The sequence below is a fragment of the Postia placenta genome (assembly GCF_002117355.1).
Source record: "Postia placenta MAD-698-R-SB12 unplaced genomic scaffold POSPLAscaffold_17, whole genome shotgun sequence".
NCBI classification, from domain to species: Eukaryota; Fungi; Basidiomycota; class Agaricomycetes; order Polyporales; family Adustoporiaceae; genus Rhodonia; species Rhodonia placenta.
In genome coordinates, this window is record NW_020169848.1 from 710,124 (window position 1) to 726,279 (window position 16,156).

The following is a 16,156-nucleotide window of genomic DNA, read 5'->3' on the forward strand; positions in this document are numbered from 1 at the left end:
TAGTAGACTATGCAATATATTTACATACCGCGCTCTTCTATGCCCTCGCCCTCTACCGCCCTCTATTACCTCGCCCGCTACTCTCCTCTATTGCCCTGCACTCCACTGTGCTCTATGCCCTCACCCCCTACTCTCCTCTATTGCCCTGCACTTGGCCTATCTCTCGAATTTCACTCGGTCAGTTCTCGCACGCTGGTGGCCCACCATCTCCGCATCATCCTGCCCGGTCAGCGCTCGCCAATACAGCCCAGATGCTGGACCCATTTCCGTGGGAACCAGCCATCACGCGTGCCTTCGATGCCATCTCCTCAAGTAGGCGTCGTACGTATACCCCCACGGTCCCCTTCTCGGGCATATAATCAGGATGTAGTGTTATATATTCACATAGAAGTACCATACACATAGGCCCGGTGTAGTGCAACAATAACAACAGCAGGGTATCAAAGTCCAAGGTGGGCACTCCAACAGCCACGTATATCGCCGCTTTCAAGGCGACCTCGTTGAACCGTGCTCCCGGGACGACGAACGGGATGCCCTTCAGCGTCTTGCCGCCCTTCCCGTCGCTCACCTCGTTCATGGCCAGCGCGAGGATCCCGGGCTTGTGGTTCAGGCTCTTCACGAAGTGCGGGTCGTCCGGCGTCGCCGGCAGCACCTGCACGTCCAGGTTCAGGTGCGGCTTCTCCGCCGCCACCCGCCGGTAGTACTCCGCCATCGCAGGCTCGCCGTGCGGCACGTAGATCCGCGGGTTCACGCGCCCCGTCCGGTTCTTCGGGTCCGCGCAGATGATCTCCAGCCCGTCGCCGTCGATGCGCCGCGTCAGCGCGTGCCAGAACGAGTTCTTGATCATCCGCGACAGGCGGTCCACCGGGTTCTCCGTCAGCCGCGCCTCGTCCAGCACGATCCGCTTGCGCCCGTGGTCGCGCGCCAGCGCCAGCTCTTGCAGCAGGTTCGACAGCATGTACGTGCCCTGCCGCACAGCATGTCAGCGGCACCGCGTCGGTGTGGTATGGGATGCGTGCGTGCGTGCGCGCGCGTACATACCCGGATATCGAACGTCTTGAAGCCGTTGCTCGTCGCCGTGCCGAGCGACATCAGCTTCGGGCCTGCGTCCGTCACGCTGATCTGGAAGTCGCCGTCCGTGTCCTCTTGCTCCAGGATCACGCGGATCGTCTCCTCGACGTCGATCAGGAATCGGCGCGGGCCTGTGCTCTTCTCGTCGTGCGACATTCGCCGCTGTCTGCGCACCCAGTCGTTGTCGAACGCCGCGCGCTTCGGGTTGTATCCATGGGCGAAGGACTGTGCGGACGGATTAGCGTTCAACGGTACAGGTGACAGTGTCCTGCGGGGCACTTTTCAGAAAAAGAGAACTTGCTGCGGGTCGCACACGGGTCGCACACCTACGTGCACCGCACGCAAGACTGAAAGACCTCAGAACTGGCTCGATCACCCCTGCTCGACGCGTGAAGACATACAGAAATGCGCCACTACAGCCAAAATGGCTCGGTCATTGCACGCAGTTGCAGATCCCTCCGCCGCGAAGACGCCGTCACACTGGAGAGGTACACCACACATGGAGACCGCATATACGCAGTGTCTGAAACAGTGATGGCAATGCAAGGCGGTCCTACCGATCTCTGCGATCCATTGAGGGTCGGAGAGCGCGATGGGCGCGGAGTTGGGGCAGCACACTTTCGAGGCACGGCTGGGCCTGTTACTCCTTGGACAGAGGATCAAGGCATCCCGCGGAGCACGGAGTAGCAAACGACTGTCGGGCGGGCGGTACTCACGGCGCTGTATGTCCTGGAGCGGCTGAACTGCTCTTGTCCGCCGTAGTAGGTAGCGGCGTCGGTGTTGACGGGACGCTGCTCGTCGATGAAGTTGACGCCCGTTGGATGGGTAAGTGCGGGGGCCATGGTGGTCGAATGGGCGGAGTTGATGGTGGATTCAAGAAGGTGTGCGGAGCTTAAGAATGGGTGTGACCGGAATACGGTAGAAGGGCGAGGACGGACGGGTCTAGGGTGATATGGAGGACGGAGGGAAGAGGAGGATGAGGCAGAGGCGGTGGAGTAGGATTATGTCTGGATCGGAGCGTGTGCCGATGGGAGCGCTGGTGCGCCTTGTCTCTCACCACCGTAGCCTGCCGTCCGTCTTGGTATACGGGCAACGCGTTACGCGAGCCTGCGCCTGCATACGCCTGCTTGTATTTATCCATCTCGGCTCACTCAGCGTCTCCCGCACCTCTGTCGGTCACCTGCCCGCCCACGGATTCTCGCATCTCATACTCAGGTCCCAGGGCTTCCCCTGCCATCGACAGATCGTCTCTAGTGCCGACATGGCGATGGATGACACCGTTCGCACCCCGCGCGAGATCCGGTCTCCTGGCGCGTCGCTCTTTCCCCGGACTGTCACCCTCCAGCGCCCGCCGGGAAGGCCCTGCCCCATGGCACTATGTCCCGGGCTCGCTGATGGTCCCATGGGCCATATACACTAGCTGCCCAGCCACGATCGGCTGGGGATGGCTGTATCACGCCGCGCGCTCAAACACCGTCTGCCCACACCACTGACAGACGGTCGCGGGATTAGTCCGGGGCCGCGCGTTGCACGACCATGGCCCGTCAATCACCAGGGCCACAGTGTGAAGGCGGCCGCTGCATTTGCGCTGCACGCGCCCCGTCAAGCTGCCGCTCGGGAAGGGCGGTCCTCATCGCAGTACGCGTTCGCTTGCGGCGTGTCGCCGTCATAGTTTACAGCATCGTGAACGCTTCTTTCGCAAGGCTATCGCAGACACGCCTGACGTCAGTCGACCGCTTTCACGCGCACGGCCACGAGGCGATCGGGCATGTTCTGCTCGCGATCGGAAGCCCTTAGACTGCGCCCTCGCTTCAAGCACGCTTTTGTCTCGCCGCGGCCCACAGCAATGCTCTCGTCAATTCCACTCGCCAGGGATCGTCGGCACGTATCTTGACGTCAGCGCAGCTCGTATCTCGCATCCTCGCTAGCCGCCCTGGCTATCGTTCGCGTCTGAACGAACATCTTGTGGCGTGGACGCGTCTGTTCTCCCTTCGCATCAGACCTGTGAAGGGCGCTTATGACAATTTACGACATCTTCCCTTCTTCTCTGGTGGTCGGTGTACGACAAACTACGATAAGAAAGGCCGCTGCTTCTAGTAATCGGAAATGTGCTTTGTTGTCGTGGAAGACCAAGCCCCGCCTCGTGGTCGAGCTTTTGCGTGAATCAACCCTCTTTTACGAGAAGCATATGTCAATTGGTGATTCGCAGCTTTGCGACCTGGAGCGGTGGTGGCTTGATACGAAGGTGATAAGCATCATGCCCAAGGGTTTTCCACTTATTCTCTGGGTGAATCGATGTCGGTCCAAGTTTCATGAAACGTGGCCTCATTCCCCCAAAAGAATGTGAGTTAACTGGCACAACTTTACCCAAGAGTGTCAAGTGCCTGTAAGTCGCTCTCGCCAGATTCAGCCTGACAGTGGGTGAAAGCGACTTCTCGGCACGGCGAGTGAATGCCATGCGCGTTCAGGCTGTTGAGAATCTGCTCTGGACCGGATGCGCCGCTATGTACTTTACTGTGTTTTACGACAATACAATCGAGAGCCTGCGGGCCTTGCGCGGGCTTTGAGGTCTATCAGAGCGAGCGCGTCGAATGGCTGTGCGTGACCGCGATCGCGTTCGGCGCTTGCACATGCGCCCTTCAAATGCGCGCCGCAAGTCGCATCTCACGGCACTCCCCCATCGCTTTGCGCGCGATGTCGACGAGCTGGACCCAGGCTGTCTTATCTACCGGATTGCTTCATAGATCCAGCCTACCGAGCTCACTGTCTACACCGCCGCATCATGAATCCGACTGGGGACGAGGCCGTCTCGCCCGGCTCCTTGCGCTCGCTCCAGCGGCCGCGGCGTTGGCTCTGCTCGTCTACGACCTCCTCTCTGCTATTCGCTGGCCTGGACTGCTCAAAAGAGCCCACGCCGTCCTGACCGCGCCGTTCCGCGAGTTCCTCACGCTCGACGACCTCGAAGACACGCCGGGCCCCGCCGCCCCGCACGCGCCGTGGAGGGCGCGGGCCCTCGCGGCCGGCGCGGCGCTCGAGTGCGCCGCATGGACGGTGTGGGCGGCGTATCAGGGCGTCGCGGGCGACGCACAGGGCTCGGGGGCCGCGGCGGTCGCAGCGGCTGCGTGGGTACGTCTTTCGCGAACGGTGTGCGCGCGCGATAATCATGCCGGCGTTCGCAGCTGTATGCAGGTGTGCGGGTGCTGGCGAGGCCGCCCACGACCCCGCCGTACCTCCTGATCCTGTTCTACCTGGCGAATGCGACGACGGCGCTGGCTGCGCTGGTCATCGGCCTGCTGGATGGGGGCGATGGCACCGCGGCGGTTGCGCTGTACGTGCTCCGTGCGGCGTGGCCGACGAGCCTTGCGTGGGCGGCGGGGACGTGTCCGCTCGAGCCGCGTCTGCCCGCGCAGGACGCGGCGTCGGGCACGGAGGTGAGTCTCGTCTTCCATACGGATCCGAGCGGGGGCCGGCTAACGCATCCCCAGGCGCCCTCGAGCGCGCGCACGATGCCGGAGGACAGCGCGTCGCTCTGGTCGTGGTCGACGTTCTCGTTCGTCGAGCGGCTCTTCGGGGTCGCGCAGCGCCGGACGCTCGACGCGGCGGACGTGTGGCGCCTCTCGCCGTACTTCACGCACAAGAACCTGTTCCGGAAGTACCTCGGGTACCGTGCGGCGTGCGTGTCACTTTTATCTGAATGGCGGGCGTGGGCTGGGAGGGTCTGACAGGTGCACGATCGCAGGCACCCGACGCGCTCGCTGCTGCGCTTCCTGCTCGCGTCCAACTCGCGCGATTTGATACTCGACATCGTCCTCCAGCTCTGGAGCGCGGTCTTCGGTCTGTCGCGCGCGCTATGTCATGCGGCGCGGTGGGATGCTCACACACATGCACGCGCAGGCTTCGTCCCGCCGTACGCGCTGCAGCAGATCCTGTCTGCGCTCGCGGACCCCACGCCAGAGTCCAAGCGCAGCGCGTACGTCTTTGCGCTGCTCGCGTTCGTCGCGAACCTGTCGTTTGCGCAGATGGACCTCTACCGGATGTGGTACACCCGCCGGTGCTACGAGCGCACGCGGGGGCAGCTGTTCTGCGCGCTGCACTACAAGTGAGTCTATTGTCTCCGCTACGTTGTCTGGGATGAGATGGCAGGCAGCTGACCTCGCGGGACGTGTAATAACAGGGCGTTGGCGCGACGCGATGTCAGCGGCAAGGCGACTGGCGACGGGGCCGAGAATGACAGCGCGGACCTGGGCAAGATCGTCAATCTCATGCAGTACGTCTCTCTGCGTGCGACGTCTTGAGTGTCTCACTTGGCGCGCACAGGGGCGATGCGTACGCCGTCGCTCACCGGTTCTGGGAGTTCGCGGGTATCTTTACGGCACCTATCCGCCTCACGATCGCCTTGGTATTCCTGTACCGGTGAGTGTTTCGACACCGATAGACGTGTTGTTTTTCCTGATGTCGCGCAGAATCTTGGGTTGGAGCTCGCTCGCGGCGGTGGGCGTTGTAGTCGTGGCCTACTTACTGAACTATCCTCTGGCAAAATACAACATCTACGTGAATCGCTTTTTTTACTTGGCGCCTGGCCCGAGGTTGATGATGTGCTATAGGTTACCCGGAATGCTTGGAATGCCAGGGATCGCCGGATGAATCTCGTGAACGAGCTCTTCCAAAATATTCGCTTCCTCAAGTTCTACGGCTGGGGTTTGCATTCCCGCTCCCCACTCTGTGACTTGCAGGCTAACTACACTCTTGTCGCCCGTAGAATCCCGCTGGTCCGACCGAGTGCATGACTCCCGGGAAACCGAATTGAAGTGGCGGGTGAAGGACAACATTGTGTCCGTGTTGATCACCTTCATCTGGACATGGATACCATCGGCGACGGCGGTGTCTTCGTTCCTGTGCTACACCCTCGTTGCGGGCGAGCGGCTGACCGTCGCGAAGGCGTTCACGTCGATCGCACTCTTTTCCTATCTGCAGGAGCCAATGACCCAGCTGCCCGGGCAGTTCTTCGCCTTGCTGCGCGGTATGTGCATGCTGTACCTATCCTTGTCAATTTGCGGCTGATGCCGGTGTTGCGGGCAGCGTACGTCAGCATGCAGCGCATAGAGGCGTTCCTGGCTGAAGAGGAGGTGCCCGATTGGGCTTCGTCTATCAAGATGTCGCCTGCGATGCGGACATCGGCGGCTGCGGAAGTCGGCTTTGAGGACGCGGCGTTTGAGTGGGATGTGGCGCCGAAGGACGTGCCATCGCGTTTCCAGCTCGGGCCTCTCAGTGTGAAGTTTCCGGCGGGTAGGCTGACGCTGGTGAGCGGCGCGACTGGGTCGGGCAAGAGCGCGTTGCTCTCTGCACTGCTCGGTGGTATGTGTTGGATGCAGCCACATTTGTATCGTGTTGACCGAACATGTGTACACAGAAATGCATTGTATCTCGGGCGCGGTGGTTCTCAACAAGGCGGGGCATCAGGTGGCCTACTGCGCGCAGAATCCATGTGAGTGGTAGATGATTGTACGTGCTAAGTGTTGACTGGATGTGTCGCAGGGCTCGAGCACGCCACCATTCGCGACAATATCATCTTCGGCTCCGCCTACGGATATGACGAGAGACGATACCAGGCAGCCATCGAGGCGTGCGCGCTGACACGAGACCTGGAGATCTTCGAGGCAGGGGATATGACAGGTACATCCGAGGTCATCTCTATCGGCCACTCGTTCTCAATGATGCGCAGAAATTGGTGAGAAGGGAATAACGTTGTCCGGTGGTCAGCGGGCCCGAATTGCCCTGGCGCGTGCCTTGTACTCTCAGGCGACAGTAAGTCCATTAGTCCTGCAAGGTCCGCAATGCATTCACACGTCACATCAGTGTATCTTGCTTGATGATCCGTAGGTCTATGTCTCTGTAGATCCGTTACGCATCGTGTGATGTTTGCTCCTCTCTCAGGCTTGCGGCGGTCGATATGCACACGGCCCAGCACCTCGTGAAGAAAGCGCTATCAGGAGATTTGGCTCGCGGTAGGACCATCATCCTCATCACGCACCACATCACGCTGTGTCTTCCTATCGCGGCCTACCTCGTCGAGCTTGCGAGCGGGGAGGTCATCCGACAAGGTTCGACGCAGGAGCTGCGAGAGAAAGGCCAGCTGCAGAACCTTGTCGACGCGGAGGACGTCCCGCCTGCTGAATCGGAGTCTCAGTCATCGTCTTCTACTTCCATCGTGCAGAACGAGGCTGATGGTGCGGATGCGGCGGGAAATGCAGAGAGAGAGACTAAACCAAAAGGCAAGCTGATTGAGGCAGAAGCCCGTGCTGAAGGACGCGTCTCAACGCGCACATATTGGACCTACATCCGCGCGGCTGGGCTATCCTCGTGGTTCTTGACTGTTGTACTCATGATCCTGATCCGTTTGATCACGATTGGGAATCAGGTGAGACATCCTCTCGCCCGTAATTGATGGCGTTTGACATGTCCCTTTATACGTAGTTCTTCATAGCCAGATGGGGCGAAGCATATGAGAATACTGACTCTTCAATAACAAAAGACCTAGCTCCGACTTGGGAACAGCTCCCGCCTCCAGAAGTCGATGTCAGACCTTGGCTCCTGATATTCCTGTGCATCTCCCTGTCTGGCGCGGTGACTGTCATCCTTTACATCTCGCTTGGCTACTACGCCAGTCTGCAGGCCTCTAGGTCGCTCTTCACATCCATGCTCCGCAGGCTGACTGGCGCCCCCTCCCGCTTCTTCGACGTCACTCCGATCGGACGGATACTCAACCGGTTCACGTCCGACATCGACACGGTCGACTATGCGCTACAAAATTCTGCCAGGGCCGCCCTCTCAGGCTGTTTCAGCTTCCTTGCATCTCTGTTTGTCGTCGTGTGGGTAGTGCCCTTGTTTGCACCATTCGCACTCATAATAGCGTGGCTCTACATCCGCCTCGCACCATCGTACGTACGGGCCTCTCGTGACCTGCGGCGCTTGGAATCCATCTCGTTGTCCCCGGCGTTTGCTGGATTTGACGAGCTATTGAGAGGTCTACCCCACGTGCGGGCGTTCGGCATGGAAGAGAGATACCAAGATAGGTTTTACAAGCGAGTCGATACATTCCAGTCATTCGATCACGTCTACGTAGGTCCATTATGGACTCTTGTACCCCGTCAAACGTCTAATATATTTTGTTTTGCCTTACGTTCAGTGGCTAGTCTCCGGGTGGCTCCAGTGGAGATATGATTGTCAGTTAGAGCATGGGCTTTTGGTGGATAGCGTCTGACAGCCTTGCAGGTCTTGGGTCTGTTGTGGTCTTCTTGACTACAGTCTTCGCGCTGGCAACTTCCGTGAGCTCCGGCTTTGCTGCTCTGGTCATTGTCCAGGCTGGCGTCTTTGCTGAAGCGTCACGAGTCCTTGTGAAGTGAGTCTACTACCAGTCTATTTATGGTGCGCTAGAGTTCATCTCGTTGGCAGAGTTCTTGCCCAACTAGAGCTCGACTTCAACTCCGTAGAACGCATCGTGGAGTATCTTGGCGTGCCGCAAGAAGCACCTGCAGTTATTCCCGATAGCAGACCGCCAGCATACTGGCCATCAAGCAGTGGCGAACTCATTGTGCAGGATTTGGTCGTTCGGTATGCGTCGGAGCTGCCTGCCGTTCTGCATAAGCTTTCTTTTACCGTGAAGCCATCCGAGAAAATTGGAGTCGTGAGTTGTTACTTCGAGAAATCTGTGCAATCCGCTGACATGTAGTTGCAGGTAGGGAGAACGGGTTCAGGTTTGTGAGCCTACTGAATACTACCATGAGGTAATTGAACCTTTCATACCAGGCAAATCGACATTGGCATTATCTATGCTGCGTATTGTGGAACCAAGCGAAGGAAAAATTATGTATGGTTCTCTGCATGACATATCCCGGTATTTGTCTGACCAGCATGGGTGATGCAGCATTGATCATGTAGATATCAGCAAGATTGGGTTAGACGATTTACGGACTCGCATTGTAGGTCTCGCGCGCGGGCCAAATTCGCGATGTTGACTTGATGGAGTTTAGACTATAATAAGTCAAGATGTCTCGCTGTTTTCCGGCACCATCCGAAGCAATCTCGACCCGTTCGGAGAACACTCGGATGAGGAATGCATGGAAGTGCTAGACCGCTGCCACCTCACATCAATATTTTCCCGTACTATTGGGAAGGCGGAGGGTGCAGCAATCACCCTCGACATGCCAATCAGTCAGACTGGCTCTCTGAGCGCAGGAGAGCGGCAGCTCGTCTCGATGGCTCGGGCTCTTCTTCGGAGAAGCAACGTGGTCATCATGGACGAAGCGACATCGCAGATTGACTCGAATCTAGATGATCAGGTAGGCGGCTGCTAGCCCGTGAAGATGTGTAACGAGCTCACTCCAAGCATAGATTCAACGGACCATTCGTGAAGAATTCTCTGGTGCGATAGTGATCACCATCGCACACCGCTTGAAGACAGTGCTAGATTATGATCGGATCCTTGTCCTTGGCGGCGGAGACATCCTCGAGTTTGACACTCCACGGGCCCTCATTACCGAGCCAGGTGGTGTTTTCAGAGAGATGTGCCGAGCAAGTGCGGATTGGCAAGAAATTCAAGCTGCTGCGGAGCAACGCTAATTGCCTAAGATACACTCCCCAAGCTCGGCGGGGACTCGTTATGTAACATACAGCGTTGAGATGCCTCAGGCTTTATCCCGAGCGATATATGGCTGCCGTATCCTGTCACAGCTTCATTGAAATTTGCGTGCGCCCCCGTTGAAAGCCTCCTAGCCTTCGCAGACGCGCAAGTATATATGAACATATTGATAAAAGTCCAGTGGGCTGGTGTGGCCGGAGTATTCAGATCTTTGGGGGCTCGATCGATACACGATCGGCGGAATTGTTCTATTCGAGTAGAAACTATTTTGATCATCTTACCCTCATGTTCACCGTGGCGCTAGGCAGACCTCAATCTAAAGGTCCGCCTCCGCCCATATCTTCGTGCTGCTGTCGGAAGTCAGGAGTAGTTCTTGGGCTTGCAGCTTGCTTGAAGACGTCTACTCGGAAGTACTGCACAGAAGGGTATTGGGTCAAGCACTATCGGTACAAGGCCAGAAGCCAACATATGCGGGAGTGAAAGCTGTCGGCTTACTTATTATCATACGGCGTTCTCAACAATGGGGACCGCGAGCTGACCCATAGGCGCTATGGGCAAACAGAAATGTGATCCCATTCGCCAACTGAGCGATTCTTCAAGGAGGTTTGGATTTTATCTACAGTTAATGAAATGCCTTCCACAGTACAGAGATAGTATCCCGCATGTGCATCTATCGATAGATAATCCAAGCGAATTACCTCCACCGTCTATTGCCTTGCACCCATCGCTGACTATTCACAGACGCGACTGGACGCACGTAACATATATTAGCAGGTGTTGTTATGGGAACCGGTAGAGACTGCGAGCTCACCCGCGGCTGAGAAATGCTCCTCACAAAGGCAAGGATATGACGGTTGGCATCCTGCGGCCGCTCGATATGCGGTGAGTGACCCACACCGTGCATTAAATGCACCTCCACCTGATCGTATATGGACTTGGCCAGTCCAATCATGACCTCGTACATGCAGTGCGTGTCCTCAGTCCCCTGGATGATAACAACCGGAATATGCCTGGCTTGTTCCCGCCAGCGTGAGTCGTCCTGCTCGCGGTTCAAGGAGAAATATCGAATGATCGGCGGCTGGAGTCCGAAGCCGCCGACCAAGGACAGCTTGGTGCTATATGAGAGAGCGGCTGGATCTGCAACGCACGAGTCGACGAAGGGTACAGCGCTCTTGGCAGCAACTTGTGCGTCTGAGGAGCAGATTAAAGGTACCAAGGGCTTGAAGAGCGGGTGCCGGCACTGTGCGCTGAGGTTTAGCGACAGGAGTGCTCCTCCGATATAAATGACTCCAGAAATCGATTTGGGACCGAAGTAGTGAACAATGTCGACCGGAATGCACCCTGATCCACGTTTAAGCAAGCGTTTTTGCGGATAGATTACATGATCTACAGACTCACCGCCCAGACTCCTATCAACATGAACTCGTATCATAAAATCACACCTCGTAAGTAGACTTGACGTACCATCCTAACACAAATGGCCTGTCCAATCGGAATGCTTCACAGACAGTGCGGAAATCCTCGGCATGACGAATGGCTGAATAGGACTTCATATCTTCGGGTTTGTCACTGCGTCCATGGCCTCGCATCTCATACCTCACAAGGTGTAGGTTACTGGAGAGCTGGGGGTCATTGAACTGATTGTCGAACCCTGCAGCGGTACAAGCCAGGCCATGTATGAAGACGACAGCGGGCGCAGACCGATCCCCAGTTTCTTCTGCACATATCGCAGTACCATCAGGGGAAGTCACATACTTTATGTTGACAGACATGGCGATGGTGCGAACGGGGACAGCAAGACAAGGCACTTGATGCACTGCTAGGGATAATATCCCCTTGACGGAACCCCACCACATACCGTATCGTCTCTCTGTGCACCTTTTGCCGTCAGCCAAAGGATCGACGATGACCACATGACCGGCGCACCTCTCACAGGCCGAGGTCGTGTGAGCTGCTACGGAATTGATCTAACTTGAATGAAGAAGCAAACTACTCACGCCAAGCATACAATTTCGGCCTGAGCTTTCTTATACCTGGATTGGTAAAAAAGACTGGAGTCCGTCTTATACATGAGTGAGAATGGTATAGCAGGGCAATGATCCAAGTCCAGGAGGCGTAGTCCAGAAAACGGTGAGAGCATTCCGATTGCAATATACAGTACGCTGCGATGTAAATAGCCCGTGTATTAGTGTCTCATATATCATAGATAATGCAAGCAATGCCCTGGATGTCCAGAAGAACGGATGTGCGACATCTAAGCTAGCTCTTGATTTCCACAATCACGTTGGCAGTCATGATAGCGGTATATGCTATGATGAGCGCAACGCCCCAGCTTCGCGGTAGGAAGTAGCCATTCAGCGGCACGAAGATGAGCGTGGCGACCAGAAGCGCGAGCAAGCCGATACCGGTGATCATAAGAGTGGTTGTGAAGTGGAGGTAGTATGGCTCGGCGGTTTTGTGAGTGATGTAGGAACCAGATATTCCAACGCCAAGGAGAAGGTTGAGCATAGGTCCACCGAAGCACGCAGAGAAACCCATAATGGGCGCAAACACCTACGATGAGACGTTAGCACAGAATAAATATTGCGAGATGCGACATATACGCACAGCAACGCTCATGTTCGCTACCAGATCAGCCGTGGAATTACCAACGGCGAAGATAGTCAAGCCTATGATGGCGTCAGACAGCCCGAAGATGAAGCCAAAAGTCTGCAGCATTGAACACGTTAGTAAAGAATAAAATACTACTTAGATGCCGGCTTCACCTGTAGGACCTCTACGACCTCGTCGGCAATCGCCATAATCCAGACGACAGCAACCATGAAGCCCATTATACACCGCGCCAGCTGCGCCGTAGGGTGTTTTCCTTGATCTGAGAAAACAGCTACCATAATGCCCACCGCAAAGCCCGCCACACCGGTGGCCAACAAAAGCCACCATTCGTGTTTCATGCCAACTACAGAAAAATGAGTGAAGTATCCTTCCCTTCAAAGCACATGAAGACATACCAAACAAGATTGCAACGCAGAACAGAGGCCCAAGCGTGCACTGCACTGCCATGAGCCATTTGTTGTATTTAAGCTCGTGCATCTCTTCCTCGACTTCATCCTCAGCAATCAGAGCGCGCTCAACGCCCTCTTCCTCGAAGTCGATTAATCGATTTTCGCTCCCCCCACCATGTAGTTTTTCTCTTTCCCTTGAGGAGTCGTGATATGCTGTCACGACCACCGGCAGCGTCAATGTGAGCGCCATGACGGCAGGAGCTGCGAGCACAGCAGCGATCTTGCCCAAAAAAGACTTCGACCGGAATCCGTGTAACGTGGGGAACAGGACGTGGAACGTGTGTCCCAGCACACGTGCTATTCGTCGCCATCGTGAGGGGGCAGCATGATGCATATGGAAATGACTGTGTTGCGATTCTGTGTCTGTCTCGGAAGGCAGGGGGGACGCCGGTGTGTGTGAAATCATTGGGATTTGCTGGTGCTGGTCGGGCTCCACATGCTGGTCGTCAGCAAGTAAAGGCGAGCGCTCATCCAGCGGGACTCCGAGCGTTGCGTCCCATGGATCCTGCTGATCATCCACCTGTGGTGTATGAGACGCGGATCGCGACCGGTGATGGTAATGTCCGCCAGGGTACGGTGAGTGGGGACCCTCGAACAACGACAGAGATGATCCTGATGCCTCCTGTTGAAGAGACGAGACAATCCGGCGGAACTCGAGCGCGCCTACGAGAGAAAATGATGGCATAGTGCTTAGGTGCGAAGCTGACTGGACAGATGGTGATCGCGTGTGAGGTCGTGGTGGAAGGTCGGTTTGCAGACGGGGAGGTGCCGGATTGGACGTAGCACGCGACCTGCTGTAGCCTGGTACTTGCAGTGTCGATGAGACAGCAGGGCTCGGGATTGCTGCAGAATGTTTAGTAGATACTGGGAGGGGATATACAGAAAACGTACGTGCATCCGAATATGGTTCCTCGTCGCGATAGGGTGTCACTACGAGTGCCTCATCTCGATATTCGTCCCGCAGGAGCTCTTCATAGCGACGCTTGCGCTCTGCCCGTTTCTCCCAGATGCTCCCGCCGATGACAACGGTGGCATAGACCGCATATAGTACTATCATGGATGCAGCCTCCCAAGTGTCCATCTTGTTGTCCCAAAGCACGATAAGGAGCACTATCACGGCGAGGGTGAAGAAGCCGACGTCACGGAAGAACCGGTATCGCATCACCTTGAAGGGCTTGATGATGCACAATGAGCCGACCACGCATGAGACCACGAACGTCGCCGCACCCAGCAGCTCTCCAATTGCAAGACCACCAGAATTAGCCTTCATAGCGGAGAATGTGGAGAATACATCGGGGCTACCATTCCCAAACGCCAGGAACGTAACGCCAGCCATATTCTCGTCCAAGCCAAGACTCTGCGCTAGTGTAGCCAGATTGGGGCAGAAAAAGTCGGACGCACTGATACCGAGGGTAGAGAAGAGGAAGATCAGCCACATGAAATAGGCACCAAAGATGAGAGGCCGCAAGGATGTCTCAGTGCAGAAGTAGGTCCTCAGGTAAGGTATTGAGAGGAATGTGCGGGTGCCCGGGCATGCTTCCAGGACGTGGGCACATTGCTGCTCTAGCGGAACCGATTTGGGGAAACATTGCTGCTCACTGGTGAGTATCCGACCAGCGATATTAGCTAAGACTCACCTCCTCTCCTTCCTCTCCATTCCACAAGAGCAGCGGTAGCGTTGTGTTCGCATACTCAATGTCGTGTGAGCCGCGTCTTGCGAGCGTTCCTGAGCGCACGGAGTAGACTTGGCCATATCGGCTGTGAGACCAGAGTACACAATTCAAAGCAAACACAACCACGAAGAGCAGCTTGGGGGACCCTGACCACATATTGGTCGCTGCAGAGGAGAAATATCCAGCGTCGGACTCGGTGCTCAGCGCATGGGTGCATGCGGGCCTGCGTGAGTGCAAACGGCCGGTGAGTGTGACTTCATTAAACGCGTGACACCTGCATGACAACACGTGCAATGGCAAACCTGCAGTCCACTTGACGCATTCTCCTTGCGCTGATTGCGAAGCAGAATGAGGACACCATGAGTCCAGGAACAAGAGAACCTGTGGTCAAGTATCCAAGTAGATTGGTAGGTGATCTTACTTACGGGAGACTGTATTACATCAAGGAGATATAAATGCTCAGGATATTGACATAAGTACTTATACGGTCAAGACTTACTTTGGGAATAGTCGATCCGGTAATTTGGTTCAGTGTCATGAGCATGTGAAATCGGCGATCATACCGAAAGCTTTCAGACTCGCTCCTTCTTGACTCTTGACTGTTGAGATAGCTTGCTACAGTCTTTCTATATTGTACTGTAAGCCTCGGGTGGCTCCAGCACAAATCAGCTTGTTGAGCTCTTAGTACAGTGCCGTTATGTCTTCGCTATCCCACCACACTCTCAGGCAGCTCAAGTTCATCCTTCCCGGAGGACTCACCACGTACTATCTCAATAGTCACGCTATATTCTGGCGTGTTGTGCGTGGTGACACAGGAACTGATGGATGGGGACGGTATGCTTACCAGAGTTGCGCGCAAGAGCTGTGAAAGCTCTGGTTTCTCCGATCCCATTAATTCATTCACAGATTCGTTGCATTGGCGGCGCTCGGCTCAGCCTTGCTCACTGTAACTCTATTCATATACATATTATCAATACCCTTGCTCGAAGGAGAGCAGCCAAATGTACGTACCAGGCAGTGTAGTGTCCGCGCCCGTCGACCCATTGATTGTTAGTATCGTCGTTGGAGGGAATCTGGGACGTTATCATCCGTCATTCCAGTAAGATCCGCTCTATATATCCTTCCCTTTGCTGAAGCTCTGTATTCCCTTTTAAGATACTGACTGCGTCCATCGTTGTCGGTTGGTGGCTGCTCACCTTCACGCTGAGTCGATGGTCTGGCCTTGGGCTGATCGAAGGCGTAGTGGGCGGTAAGTCTCCGCATCACCAAGTCGAGTAGACCTGCTCACGAAACTACTTGTGTCTTCCTCGCTCCCCCCATATCGTTTGTTGATGATGCTTATCTCTATCGTCATGTCTGCGGCCTCGATCTCTTCACACCGTAGCCTCAGGCCTATACGCTCTTACATTCGGTCTATTAGGTCTTGTCCCGTCTCCCAGAGTGTCTCGACAGTGAATTCAATGTTTTCGAGTTTTGTACATCCTCATTTATCTGGTTATCCCCCGCTTTTCACCCGCCAACATAGCTTTGGATGCGTTATGTGGTCGCAACTGTACCCTGTCACCTTTTTGTTATATTGATATTCGCTCAATCCCGCATCAATCACTATACCCGTACAAGTGACTATACAAGTCATCACTCTGGTTCGTGAGCTGTGGTTGTCAAGGTGCCTTTATGCTCTTGGCTACGCTCGCTTGTTACGTGAACAGTGA

At 55.8% G+C, this 16,156-nt stretch overlaps 5 protein-coding genes across 5 annotated transcripts in view; 2 read left to right on the forward strand and 3 right to left on the reverse strand.

Moving 5' to 3' along the window:
• The window catches only part of POSPLADRAFT_1155635 (glycoside hydrolase family 37 protein), a gene marked incomplete at both ends in the record, with an annotated part of 5,617 nt that extends 3,704 nt beyond the window's left edge, over positions 1-1,913 (reverse strand). The window contains one exon of the mRNA XM_024486960.1: positions 1,788-1,913. Within this exon, the coding sequence (XP_024334537.1) occupies positions 1,788-1,913 (126 nt within the window). The remainder of the gene's footprint in view (positions 1-1,787) is intronic.
• Positions 1,914-4,253: 2,340 nt separating this feature from the next.
• On the forward strand, positions 4,254-9,690 carry POSPLADRAFT_1185722 (hypothetical protein; the record flags this gene model as incomplete). The annotated part of the gene is made up of 24 exons (XM_024489173.1): positions 4,254-4,502; positions 4,557-4,744; positions 4,811-4,905; positions 4,966-5,170; positions 5,246-5,338; positions 5,389-5,484; positions 5,535-5,622; positions 5,676-5,769; positions 5,831-6,091; positions 6,151-6,426; positions 6,482-6,556; positions 6,607-6,744; positions 6,794-6,876; positions 6,928-6,947; positions 7,006-7,489; positions 7,546-8,190; positions 8,258-8,294; positions 8,344-8,470; positions 8,524-8,755; positions 8,807-8,825; positions 8,878-8,938; positions 8,996-9,050; positions 9,102-9,410; positions 9,463-9,690. Exons 2-24 carry the CDS (start codon positions 4,578-4,580, stop codon positions 9,688-9,690), a joined length of 3,888 nt encoding a protein of 1,295 aa, XP_024334538.1. The 5' UTR covers positions 4,254-4,502; positions 4,557-4,577.
• A 330-nt stretch (positions 9,691-10,020) lies between these two features.
• Positions 10,021-11,481, reverse strand: POSPLADRAFT_1036779 (hypothetical protein; the record flags this gene model as incomplete). The annotated part of the gene is made up of 4 exons (XM_024477170.1): positions 10,021-10,122; positions 10,521-11,050; positions 11,108-11,118; positions 11,174-11,481. 4 exons carry the CDS (start codon positions 11,479-11,481, stop codon positions 10,021-10,023), a joined length of 951 nt encoding a protein of 316 aa, XP_024334539.1.
• Positions 11,482-11,968: 487 nt separating this feature from the next.
• Positions 11,969-14,600, reverse strand: POSPLADRAFT_1049946 (hypothetical protein; the record flags this gene model as incomplete). The annotated part of the gene is made up of 6 exons (XM_024479883.1): positions 11,969-12,262; positions 12,317-12,418; positions 12,475-12,665; positions 12,718-13,006; positions 13,706-14,362; positions 14,409-14,600. The coding sequence occupies 6 exons, from the start codon at positions 14,598-14,600 to the stop codon at positions 11,969-11,971; spliced, it is 1,725 nt and encodes a 574-aa protein (XP_024334540.1).
• A 445-nt stretch (positions 14,601-15,045) lies between these two features.
• Positions 15,046-16,052, forward strand: POSPLADRAFT_1041611 (hypothetical protein). The gene is made up of 5 exons (XM_024477940.1): positions 15,046-15,278; positions 15,351-15,447; positions 15,499-15,543; positions 15,600-15,693; positions 15,829-16,052. Exons 1-5 carry the CDS (start codon positions 15,142-15,144, stop codon positions 15,897-15,899), a joined length of 444 nt encoding a protein of 147 aa, XP_024334541.1. The 5' UTR covers positions 15,046-15,141; the 3' UTR covers positions 15,900-16,052.
• Positions 16,053-16,156: the final 104 nt, after the last annotated feature.

Coding starts and splice junctions, on each gene's coding strand:
- POSPLADRAFT_1041611 (XM_024477940.1), top strand. CDS start 15,142: ATGTCTTCGCTATCCCACCACACTCTCAGGCAGCTCAAGTTCATCCTT. Junction 15,279..15,350: donor GGAACTGATGGATGGGGACG/GTATGCTTACCA, acceptor ATTCATTCACAG/ATTCGTTGCATTGGCGGCGC. Junction 15,448..15,498: donor TCGAAGGAGAGCAGCCAAAT/GTACGTACCAGG, acceptor ATTGATTGTTAG/TATCGTCGTTGGAGGGAATC.